Source organism: Saccoglossus kowalevskii, chromosome 15 (genome assembly GCF_978046115.1).
Source record: "Saccoglossus kowalevskii chromosome 15, keSacKowa6.1, whole genome shotgun sequence".
NCBI classification, from domain to species: Eukaryota; Metazoa; Hemichordata; class Enteropneusta; family Harrimaniidae; genus Saccoglossus; species Saccoglossus kowalevskii.
Genome location: NC_140655.1, coordinates 6,187,144 through 6,200,287, shown reverse-complemented (window position 1 = coordinate 6,200,287; position 13,144 = coordinate 6,187,144). Strand labels below are relative to the sequence as shown.

The following is a 13,144-nucleotide window of genomic DNA, read 5'->3' as shown; positions in this document are numbered from 1 at the left end:
AGATACCAACTTTCCACAGTTCTACAATTGTTTAATACAATTGTATAAAATCATATCTATTTGCTTCCCTGTTATAGCACTTTATTCTATTATTATAAAATATAAATATTCTGTGTGTCAAATAAAATCAGTCTCCACTTCTATGTATTGACAGAAATTCAGTGTCATGACTGGAGCGTTTTTCTGTTCATTGTATTTCGATTTTATTAGGGTGCTCAAATTACCTACTGAAACACACGCTCTCTTATCAACAAGCCAAGTCCATTTCTGACGAAGGCGCAAAACAAACGACACAGTTACACATTTCTGAATTTGATCATGATATGGGAAGGGAAACCAATCAGAGTATAAAGTGAAAATCCAAGGGATTTGGAGATGCTCATAAGGAGTTGAACCCTCATCTCGGAGGTGTTTCACGAGAACGAGTGCTTTCCAACTGCTTCTCCACCGGTTGGGAATTAACGACAAAACCTGACATGTAGCATTGAATTGAGATTTATGTATTGAAAATGTTTATTCAAGTGTAGTAACAACAAAGATCAGTTGAGTTACAATATAATAATACAACAGAGCCAGTCTCTCGTATTAATTGCGTTCGCGCACAGCTCCTTAGCACGGGCTAAGAGGTCAAATTCCTTAGCCCGTGCCAAGAAAACGTGCGTGAACGCTTAGCACGGGCTAAGGGACGACGTCAAAAGATTGATGTCGGATAAAAAACTTATTTCCTTTAGTTTGGGGGTGGGGGGTTTTGACCTCAAAAAGTTTCCATCCTACAAAAACGATTTTATTTTTTAATGAAGTCAAAAAAATCTTAGAGTATTTGTAGTTCGTTTTTTTTCTATCCAATCATGGACAGAAGTAACCGAAAAGGGGAAAAAAAACAGAAAAATGGTTTGGTTCGAGTGTAAATCTGTGCGTCAAATGAGGTGCATTTGTAAAATCTTTTTACACCCACCCGACAGCCAACTGCTATGCAATACTACTGTCCAATTATCAATTTGTATTTAATGGTGAATGTAGTCTGACTCCATGACCAATATTTATCAATTAAGTTTCAGTGGGGGGGTAGGGGGGTTTGGAAAAAAACTAAAGGAATTAAGTTTTTTATCCGACATCTGTATTCTGTTACGCCGTTGTATACTGTTTCTGTACATCCAAGTAAGTTGGGTCCGTCTTATCTCGCGTTCCTGTGCACGTCGCTTCAAAATTAGAACGAAACATGTCAGCAGCAGAAATAGAACCTCGCGCGTGTCATCCATTTTTGTTTGTAAATAGTGGCTTGCCAAAGGTCACCGACTGTTGGCGCCTCTTAAACCGTGCTAGCGACTGGCCCTCCCTGTGCGTGGACGTAATTAGGTCTATCCGAAATGCAAATATGCTAGATAAGCCTAAATCAGCTCAAATCTTAGTTGTGTAACGTGAACACAACTATAATCCTTTTAATCTTCAGTGTGTCAGTGTGCATTTCTTTTTTTTAAATTAAACCATTTCCTAATGATCATCTAGCAGAAAATTACACTATTAAAAAGATGTTTTTTTAATTAAAATACAATTTTTTTAATTAAAACACATTGAAATCATGCCACACATTTACAATAAAGTATGTCTATAAATATAGCATAGATTATAGACAGATAATCAGATTTATATACATGCAATTGTATTTTAATACCAGTTGGAGAGCGCCCTCTATGGCTGGCGCATTCTTGTTTAATTGTGCCTTAGAGGGGGGCAGCAACATTGATCTACCTCTTTTGAACTACACCGTCGACTTGCCGGCTTGCAGTTGTTTCTTCTACAATTTTAGCCGTATTTTCGACATTGTTAAGGCAAGTTCTGGTTTACCTGGGGTTATCGTTCCACCGTTGAGGTTTCAGGCATTCTTTCACACATTTGTTTAAGTCATCATGAAGCCTAAAGTTTTAATTTTGGGTCATTCTTTTGTGGCGCGATTGAGTACGTCCATGTCAAGTGGACGCAACGCACGCGCTTTGCCGCTTTCGTTCAATTTGAGTAATTCGGCAGAAATAAAACTACATGATGTCGGAGGGCGTATAGTGGAAAAGATACGGCGTTTCGATTTACACGTCGTTCAGGATTTCAACCCAGACGTGGTTATTTTATAGTTGGGTACAAATGATTTAGCATCACTGTCTGCATCCAATGTAGGGTCACGTTTAATTAACTTGGTGCGTCATTTGCATGATCGCATAAACGTCAAGGTCATTATCGTGTGTCAGGTTTTCCCTCGCGTCACAGCAGCTCGAAGTAACTTTAACGAACGTGTGGCACAGTTAAACAATATCTTAGAGGTGGAGTTAGGGGGCCTGGCTTACCGACACTTCTGGAAGCATAGGCGTGTTTTTAGCAACACGACAACAATTTTCTGCCCCGATGGCATTCAATTTAGTGGCATCGGTAAAAGCAGCCTAAAGGGCACTATTTTAAATACAAGGCAAAACCAAAGTTTGGTCTGCATTATCAAAAGATAACACTTAGTTAAATAGTTAGGCAAAAATGAAAAATGAGAAAATTTCTGCTCAATTTGTTTGCCAAAATAATTTTATTTTATTTTAAAATTGTCATAAATTTGCAAATTTTTCCTGAAATTTTGCCGAAAAAAATTACAGAAAGGCACATACAATTATCATTCAAAATGCATGACAACCAGATATATAGAAATTTTTCTTCTGAGCCTTACAGCTACTAATTAGAGTAGTCTTAACTTATATAAACTTTACAAACGATGTGAACTGACATGAACGATACATCATTTATGCATGTAGTTTTAAATATACTGCCAAACTGAAAAGAAGGGTTGTTACACTGTAGGTTGTCATGGAAACACCACTCTCATTGCAAAGATCTTCTGTACAGCATTCAAGACATCGCCACCCATCATGTTCCAGATTACATTCGTAAGCCAATAACGCAATTCTCTCTCCAATACAATCACTGTAGGTCCAAAGATCAGTATTTTCAGTACTTCGGTAACATCCTTTTACAATGTACAGACCCTCTGAAAAATCAAATAAGTCCTAGTAGAATCAAGTTCAACAAGTAATTGCAACCTAGTAGTTCCTAAGAGTTATCAAGTTTATGAAATATAAAAAAGTTTGACTAAAAATAGCCAAGGCATCACAGAGATATGTCACTAAAATAGCAATTATTGACACAAACATGAATCAAAGCCATATGTCCAGTATCTGTATCAAATTTGTATGACATTTGTTGATAATATAGCAAGATTCGGTTTCGGAATGGCAGAAATACTTGATTTTGACAAATTTTAAACATTAAAATAACTGTTATTCGGCCATCCTAACACTGATCATCAAACAACAAAATGATGTACAATATATATACATATATAATATTTGGTCAAGGCATATCAGAGATATAGCCTGAACAGCAATCATTAAAGAAAAATCAACACCAGTTGGCCATTTTGAATCAAATGTGAAAAACAAAATGACATGAATCGGGTGTATTGCGAGATTACAACGGTCAAGACAAAAGGTAGACAGATGTATTGCAAGGCTGTAACACTCAACACTGGAGGAGACAGGTGTATTGTGAGGTTGTAACAGTCAACACTGGGGTAGACAGGTGTATTGTGAGGTTGTAACAGTCAACACTGGGGTAGACAGGTGTATTGTGAGGTTGTAACAGTCAACACTGGAGGAGACAGGTGTATTGTGAGGTTGCAACAGTCAACACTGGTGGTAGACAGGTGTATTGTGAGGTTGTAACAGTCAACACTGGGGTAGACAGGTGTATTGTGAGGTTGTAACAGTCAACACTGGAGGAGACAGGTGTATTGTGAGGTTGTAACAGTCAACACTGGTGGTAGACAGGTGTATTGTGAGGTTGTAACAGTCAACAATGGAGGAGACAGATGTATTGTGAGGTTGTAACAGTCAACACTGGAGGAGACAGGTGTATTGTGAGGTTGTAACAGTCAACACTGGGGTAGACAGGTGTATTGTGAGGTTGTAACAGTCAACACTGGTGGTAGACAGGTGTATTGTGAGGTTGTAACAGTCAACAATGGAGGAGACAGATGTATTGTGAGGTTGTAACAGTCAACACTGGAGGAGACAGGTGTATTGTGAGGTTGTAACAGTCAACACTGGGGTAGACAGGTGTATTGTGAGGTTGTAACAGTCAACACTGGTGGTAGACAGGTGTATTGTGAGGTTGTAACAGTCAACACTGGGGTAGACAGGTGTATTGTGAGGTTGTAACAGTCAACACTGGTGGTAGACAGGTGTATTGTGAGGTTGTAACAGTCAACACTGGAGGAGACAGGTGTATTGTGAGGTTGTAACAGTCAACACTGGGGTAGACAGGTGTATTGTGAGGTTGTAACAGTCAACACTGGGGTATACAGGTGTATTGTGAGGTTGTAACAGTCAACACTGGGGTAGACAGGTGTATTGTGAGGTTGTAACAGTCAACACTGGGGTAGACAGGTGTATTGTGAGGTTGTAACAGTCAACATTGGTGGTAGACAGGTGTATTGTGAGGTTGTAACAGTCAACACTGGGGTAGACAGGTGTATTGCAAGATTGTAACAGTCAACACTGGGGTAGACAGGTGTATTGTGAGGTTGTAACAGTCAACACTGGGGTAGACAGGTGTATTGTGAGGTTGTAACAGTCAACACTGGGGTAGACAGGTGTATTGCAAGATTGTAACAGTCAACACTGGGGGTAGACAGGTGTATTGTGAGGTTGTAACAGTCAACACTGGGGTAGACAGGTGTATTGTAAGATTGTAACAGTCAACACTGGGGGTAGACAGGTGTATTGTGAGGTTGTAACAGTCAACACTGGTGGTAGACAGGTGTATTGTGAGGTTGTAACAGTCAACACTGGGGTAGACATGTGTATTGCAAGATTGTAACAGTCAACACTGGGGGTAGACAGGTGTATTGTGAGGTTGTAACAGTCAACAGTGGGGTAGACAGGTGTATTGTGAGGTTGCAACAGTCAACACTGGGGGTAGACAGGTGTATTGCGAGGTTGCAACAGTCAACACTGGGGTAGACAGGTGTATTGTGAGGTTGTAATAGTCAACACTGGGGGTAGTTTATAAATAAATAAACGCTGCTCGGACTGATAAGTATGATATATTGAAGATAATATTTGGTAATCGTAGTCCTAAATAACTATTAAAAATAGCTAGACGTTTCGAGCAATGGCTCTTTATCGATCTTCTATGCTATCGATAAAGAGCCATTGCTCGAAACGTCTAGCTATTTTTAATAGTTATTTAGGACTACGATTACCAAATATTATCTTCAACACTGGGATAGACAGGTGTATTGCGAGGTTGCAACAGTCAACACTGGGGGGTAGGGGGGGGGGTAGGCAGGAGTACACTTGGCTTGCACCAGTGGTGTAGCATTACAATATCTAAATTTGTTATTACATTATCGGTAAAAGTTGTTGTCTTATTTTGTGGTTTTATTTATTACATTACTGGTAATTTGTTATTACATTATCAGTTGAATTTTTATCACATTATTGGTTAAAATTTTATTACATTATTACAACTGTGAGGCCAGTAATTTGGCATGTATTTTACAATTAGGTAGACCTATTTTACTGACTAGTATAAAACAAATGATTAAATATTGTCTAACACAATTTGCATTAAACTCAAAAAAGTATTCAAAAACAAGAGCCAAAAACAAATGCATGATGATAATAAAAACAAAAACCAAAAGAATAAGCTGCGAACATATAGACTGCTGAAGAAGAATTGCCAGTATGAAAATTATCTAACAACAGTAACAAATGGAAAACAGAGCAGCATTGACAAAATTGAGAATTAGTGCCCATAATTGAGAAGTAGAGAAAGGAGAATACAATAAAATTACTTGCAGTGGTAGAAAGTGCACTGCTTGCGACCAAAATGAGATTGAAGACGAAATGCATTTCTTACTTGAATGCAAGCTGTATGAAAATGAGAGAACTGAAATGTTGAAGGAAATACATTGCAACAACACAAATACCAATAAATTGATTACAATGCTAACAAGCAATAACAGCCAAAAAATAAAAAAAATAGCAAGCTACATCTATAATTGTTTCAGTGCCAGAGAAAATCATTTCAAAAAACTACCAGCTGCCCCTAAATAAATGAACTATCTCCTTTTTTTTTTATTCTTTTCAATTTTAGTGCTTCCATTTTTTAACTTCCTCAGCTTTCTGTCTTTATTGGAATTTTCTTTTTCTGAGTCAATATCCAAATAAAGATATGATTATGCAATAAAGATTATTATTATTAACGGTTGGTATTTCAGGTTTTTTTTAGAAATTTTTTTTTAAGAGGGAGTACATTTTTGTTACCATCGGTAACACTCTATATTTGTTATAACTGATCATAATTTACTGACTGTTCCAGGTTTGGTAAGAGGGCGCAAACGTGGGGTATGAGGAAGCTGCGCTACTGTTCCCATGTTTGGAAGAACCCCTGGTATTATATTATTAGTTGCTACAAACACATCTCATTATGTTACGCGCAAGCACGACTAATGGAGAAAATATGGTATATATAATTCTGATCACATAATAGAAAGACACACTAGTTTTGGTTCCAGACTCGCATTTCTATTCACCTGTTTATACATGCAAGTCATTTTTACCTTAACAGTATTTGATACCACGTATAAAAAATGAGTTTGGATAAGATTGATATTACTCACCAGCGTAATAAGTCAATGTAGCACAGGCTTCATAAGAACCATTGTTTGGAAGGTCATTGTCATCACAGGTATATGGATTCATACAGTCTTCATTATTATTGTCTATTATGTTAGTGCAGTAGTAGCAGTCCAGGGCATGAGCTGAAAAATATTATTGACTCGAGTTAAAGGGTCACATACTGTAATCACACCAGAATGGCAGATGTCAATATGTCGTTCAATTTTAAAACAAAGCGAGTGTACATACAAGATGATGAAGTGTTTGTGCTAAAAACATCTTACGAACAAAAGAACTTACAAAAATGACCATACAAGTTATGTGAAACCTAGATTTGTATTGTTCAAACATCCACTTATGTACTAAGTTTGAACAAAATCCATTGATTTTGATGATTTTTTAGCACAAAAATGACCACCATTCGGCCATTTTGAATGAGATTGTGACACAAATTGATGTGCATATGTATAATAATATGCATGATGTATGTGTGAACTTTAAATGTGATTGGTTCGGGCATATCTAAGATACAGGTTCGGACACACGCACGCACGCACGAACACACAAGGGTCAATCCATAATACCCCGTTTTCGAACTGTATCCAAATGGGGACTAATAATGTTGTAGAGTCTTGTTATGAAAATATGGTAAACAATAATCCGAAATGCACCTGCATATGTACAACACATTGTACTAAATCTGAACAAAATCCATCCATGCATGACTGAGATCCGGTTCCGGAATTGTGAAAATACGTGATTTTGATGCATTTTCGGCCTTAACAAATGCACATATCTATTTGTGACATGATGTACCATGTGTGTATAAAGTTTGAACTTGATCAATCCAGACATGTCTTGGATACGGATCCAGCTAGAACTGAATTCTTTAAAACAAAATGGTTCTATTTTGTTTAATGTATGTACCAATTTTGAACAAAATCCGTCCATGCATATAACTGAGATCTGGGTCTGGAATGGTGAAAATGTGCGATTTCAATGCATTTTCGGCCTTAAAGCGGCCGCCATTTGGCTATCGTTAATGAGATCATGGAACAAATGCACATACATATTTGTGACATGATGTACCTTGTGTGTGTGAAGTTTGAACTCGATCAATCCAGGCATGTCTCAGATACGGATCCAGAACTTAATTCTTTAAAACAAAATGGCCGCCAGTCGGCCATTTCAAACCCGATTCAAAAACAAAAATGACGTGCATCAAGGTCCTATTATGTTTAATGTATGTCCAAATTTGAACAAAATCCGTCCATGCATAACTGAGATCCGGGTCCGGAATGTTGAAAATGTGCGATTTTGATGCATTTTCGGCCTTAAAATGGCCGCTATTCGGCTATCGTTAATCGGATCATGGAAAAAATGCATGTATATATGTCCCATATAATGTGTGATGTACGAGTGAAGTTTGAACTTAATTCGTCATTGCAGGTTCGAAATACAGGTGATGACTGATGCAAGGACGCACACAGGGCAAAACATAAGTCCCCGTTTTGGGACTACGTCTGAACGAGGACTAACAAGAATTGTGAGAGCTATTTAGATTTGAATGTCCCTGGTAAACTGAAAAACACAAGTGGAGATAATGGCTAATTTGCATAGCCATTAACTCAGTAAGAAGGTTGCTAATGCTCATAATTAATAAAATGGCTGTAACAGTTCCAAATTTAAACCTATTATCGTTTTGTAAAAAGTTAAATATAGTGCATAATATGGAGATTCCGTCATTACTTTTTTTCAATATGTTTCTTTTGGATTATTTATGTACAGCATTGCTAAATCTGGCTAAGCATTCAAAAAAAGAATGGTTTGTACCTGTTTTCTATATATTAAAATCGTTTTATGAGTATGTTCCACTATTCATAATGCTATGAAATATTAACAGTCTATAGCCAAAACTGTTTGGATAATAAAAAGAAAAAAAAAAAATTCACTCCTAAGTGCCCACACCCCTGCATCTATAACTTGTATAGTTGTTGTTTTGGACAGATCAACTTCTCATGTACAAATTTCAAGTTAAATGGTTTTTGAGAAATCACCGGCATCCACCCATGCAGACACATGATGCTGGAAAGAGCACCATTGGTACAACTCAGCAGACCTAAGGTCTTTTGAGCAAAAAACCAGGCGACATGTTTTCAATAGTTTCAATTATTCAAGATATTGTTATCTTTGTACTCACAATGAGATCTAGGTCATCGCATTTATTTGTAATAAAATAATTTAATAACAATTTCATTTATTATTTACAGACTAGGTTTTCATTGCAGTATCTTGTTATTTATATAGAGCTGTCTGTGCTAATTTATAATTTAAACAAGCCATTTAAGGCTCATCTCTGTCACAAGATGATAATGAAGGAAAAATTGTTATAATTGAGTGAATTATTTGAAAACTAGGAAAATAAACCATGCATGGCACAATCCCCTTTAGTTATCAAATTTAAGATATATATAGTTTCGTTTATAGTAATATTTTGAACATAGACATGTCAGAAGTATGGTTCAACAAGATGATGCTTGATTATGATGACATCTTGTATTTGATTGTCAATATTGAGGAATATTACTCTGGAACAGCATTAATTAAAACAAAATGAATCAGATTGTGGAACAAATTGATGTGCATATGTATAAATATAATGTATGATGTATGTGTGAAGTTTGATTGTGATTGGTCCAGGAATGTCCAAGATTCAGGTTGGCACACACGTACGGACACATGGACGCACAATGGGGTTCAATTTCGTGCAAGTCACATAATTTTTCTTTTTGAAGCCTAGCTGACCAGAGTAAATTTGAAATCACTATCTAATTTACACAAGCTATTAACTGAAGATGCATTGTCCATGAAAAAATTACTGATAAACATTCATTTTCATTTTAATTCAATAAACTTGTAATTTGGCGTCCAGCCTAAAATGGCCTTCTGAATCGCTATGCAACTATATATGTAGTCATCACTGAATGGCTGACTCCATGCAAATATACATGAGTAGATTTATCAGTAGGTGAGGTCAGTCCATAACACTTCAGATCTATTCTATTATTGGTAGTCTAATGAACTCAGAGCAAAACAATATAAAATTTTCCCATGTGAAATATTGGTGTAAATTTTTTTAATTAATATGTTTTTCTTTCTTTCCAAATACCGTAGAGACAATTTTCCACTGGTTTAACAAAATGTTTCTTCCAAAACCACTATTAAGTGAAAGTAGACTAAAGTTGACCTTGTGTTTTTTAAAAAGTGCAGTTGACCCTTAAATCAGTCATAGCATAGGTACTCAATCTTTCTGTCAGGCTGTGTGCATTGTTAGTGCATGGTCAAGTCATGAAACAAAACATACAGTGTATAAAACTCAAGTAAAGTCACTGCTGGGAAAGTGGGTCAGTAATTTAAAAAAAAAATCACTGGCCCTGAAAGCTGGCCTAAGCCTATTTTTGTAATGTTTTGTTTATACTATGATTGCTTTAAATAGCATGATTGATATATATAAATCATAAATTATTTAATTAATATTCTATTACTTTCACTTGGTGATTTACAAATTTATCCAAGCACAACAACAACAACACTAGTTGTACATTTAATTGGTCAGTTGATTCAAGTTCAATGGTACAAACAATCCACTTCAAAATCAAAGTCTGCACAAGCTTCAATAGCAACAATATTCTTCTCCTTTTTCTCGATCCTCATCTATATCACAGTAAAATAACTTGGTCTCAGTAACCATACATGTGAATGCATATAATTCAAATTGTAATAAGCAGCCTTTCAGCTGAGATAGCTCTGCTGTTAGCAATGCACATTTCAATTAAAGAATTGAAGATATCATCACAAAATAAACAAATCTGAGAGGTCCAACTTTAGTACCTTTATGTATAATATCAAAGCAATCAGACTTGTGGTTTTCAACAAGAAGTCAAAAATATCACTTTTTACCAAATATGACAAAAATATTCATAAATATTAGAGAATTAAAGATATCATTATGAAATGAACAAATCTGAGAGGTCCACATGTAGTACCTTTGTGTATAATATCAAAGCAATCAGACTTGCGGTTTTTATCTAAATTAGAGAATTTAAAGAAAATCTGAGAGAGGTCCACTAAATATCAAAGCAATAAGGCTTGTAGTTTTCAAGAATTCGAAAAGGTAAAAAGTTGACACGGACGATGAATTCCGACAACTGACAATCATTATAAATATGATGAGCTCCGCTCAACTGAATTTTTAAGATTATTACATACTACATAGCTACATAATAACACCAAAATAATAATTTATAAATAAATTCCTTCAAAATATGCATACAATATGCATATACAGTATTTTATGAATGACGTAAAACTCAGCGCCATTAAAAAAAGGTATACAAAATGAGACAATATGAAATTTTTTTAGAAAATTTGATTGATGGATTTGTAATCTTCTGCAGTAAGTGAGGATAGAAATGCACAGATTTGAATACATTTTTCAAGGCAAATATTTACATAAGTGAAGGCATAACAACTGTGTTTACAAAGCAGATTATTAGGTATGTATGCGTACATAAGGACAAACAATATAAATGTGGTGTTTCCAGTTACCTTACCCGCCAATATGTATGCGAATGAGCCAAAAATTTATGTTTATGCAAATTATTTAATTAATTGATAATCCCATTGATTTTATTTTGTGAATGAAACAAATTTATCAAGAAAACCTACATCAAAGCTAGTCTTACAGCCCGGGACAAGTAAAATTTCTTATCTGACAACTAAATACATGTAGTAATCAAATTACATACTATAGTATGCATATAAGCAACACACATTTCTGATGTTATTGTCAAGCACTATTAAAATTAAAAAAAAAACTACCAACCCAATATTATTTTAACCGCTTACTGGAAACACAAAATTTATTTTATTTTGTCTAATACAGTCTGGGTTTTCCTTTGTTTCCATGGTTTGAAGTGAAACGTGACATTCATTGTATTGACGACACATGCCTAATAAAGCAAGATCATTTGCAAGGAACAGCGATTGTATTTGCTCTATTTGAAGTGCATCTCCAATAGAAGCGCATATAATACCAAACATTACACTTGTTACACAATGAAAGACGCAAAGCCACGGTTTTGCTAATGAACGTAATTATAAAAAATTCTAAATACCTTTTATTCATATTCAAATATTCAATGCGGGTGGGGTGAACATTGTCTATGTCCATAATGTATGTGCATGCCTTTACGTAAACATAGCAACTACAACCACCCACTTCAAAATGAGGCACTTGTTGATTGGATAGTCTTAAACTAACTCTTCAATATTAATTAAGAACTAACATGACGTCACAATTGCATTTCTGGAGAGGTCAATTTGAATTCTAACATTTATTTTTCTGCCCTTCACTACATTACTGAAACTTTACTATAAATTTACTACTAATAGAGCAATTATTTTTTTGCTAATTATTTTTCTAGAAAGAAAGAACATAGTCAACTTGAAAAATTCAGTTTAAATGTATCATAAAAACTTGATTGAAGTTGCCATTTCATTTGTCTAAAAAAGGAAAATGTATTTTAGTAATGTTTTTATTTATTTTTCTCACAAAAAACAGGTCTAATTGCACCCTTTCTGATAGTAAGGAATGAGAAAAAAAAGAATCATTTAACATATCAACCCATTTATACTAGTTTTCCATGCTGTTTCAACTGCCTAAAATTAAATATAGTACACATACACAAGGAAAATTACATATCGGCTTGTGTTCCCAGGCACCTATATTTTTTCCTAACTTTTTATTGAATTATGATATACAGTAAGAGATGAAGATTCCATTTGAGAGTTCTGTGATGCTCTGGTGATTAGTTAATAGCCAATAAATACAAGGTGTGCTCAAAAAATACCCCCCCCCCCCCAACACACACAAACACACAAAGGTCATTGAAAATGTCATTGATACTTTTTCAAAGTTAACTGTGAAAAACACCAGACAACCCAAAGGTAGGGTAGGATTATGTGTCAAAAAGACAAATTCCATGCAATTGCAGACAAAAACATGACCTATTTAAATGTGTCAATGAAAGGTGTGTCAGTTTTAGTGTCATTGATTTTCAACCATCAGGCGGGTTCTAAACTGTAAATTAACTAAGATTTTGCAAATCAAAACAATGATTTAAATTAATTAATTTAAATGTGCACAGATGATATGACAAATACATTTTTCAATCATAGTAAATTTTTATTAACCCTGAACTCAATCCTCAGAAAAAGAGAAATGGTTACTAATATAAAAAAAAATCAGAAGAAAGAAAGCTTAGAAAGAACTTCGTGTTGAGAATATTGAAAATACTAGTACATTAAAAATATCAAACACGATATAATATATTCACCTTTTCGCCACGAGCGGCCAAAATTACGCGTAA

The 13,144-nt window shown here is 35.2% G+C and overlaps 1 protein-coding gene across 2 annotated transcripts in view; it reads right to left on the bottom strand.

The window, feature by feature from the left end:
* Positions 1 to 489: 489 nt before the first annotated feature.
* The window catches only part of LOC144350021 (uncharacterized), a 29,279-nt gene continuing 16,624 nt past the window's right edge, over positions 490 to 13,144 (bottom strand). For both annotated transcript variants that reach the window (XM_085508663.1, XM_085508664.1), the window contains exons 2-3: positions 6,716 to 6,856; positions 490 to 3,019 (exon numbers count right to left, since the gene is read on the bottom strand). In XM_085508663.1, coding sequence (XP_085364789.1) covers positions 2,775 to 3,019; positions 6,716 to 6,856 — 386 coding nt within the window. In that variant the 3' untranslated portion in view covers positions 490 to 2,774. The remainder of the gene's footprint in view (positions 3,020 to 6,715; positions 6,857 to 13,144) is intronic.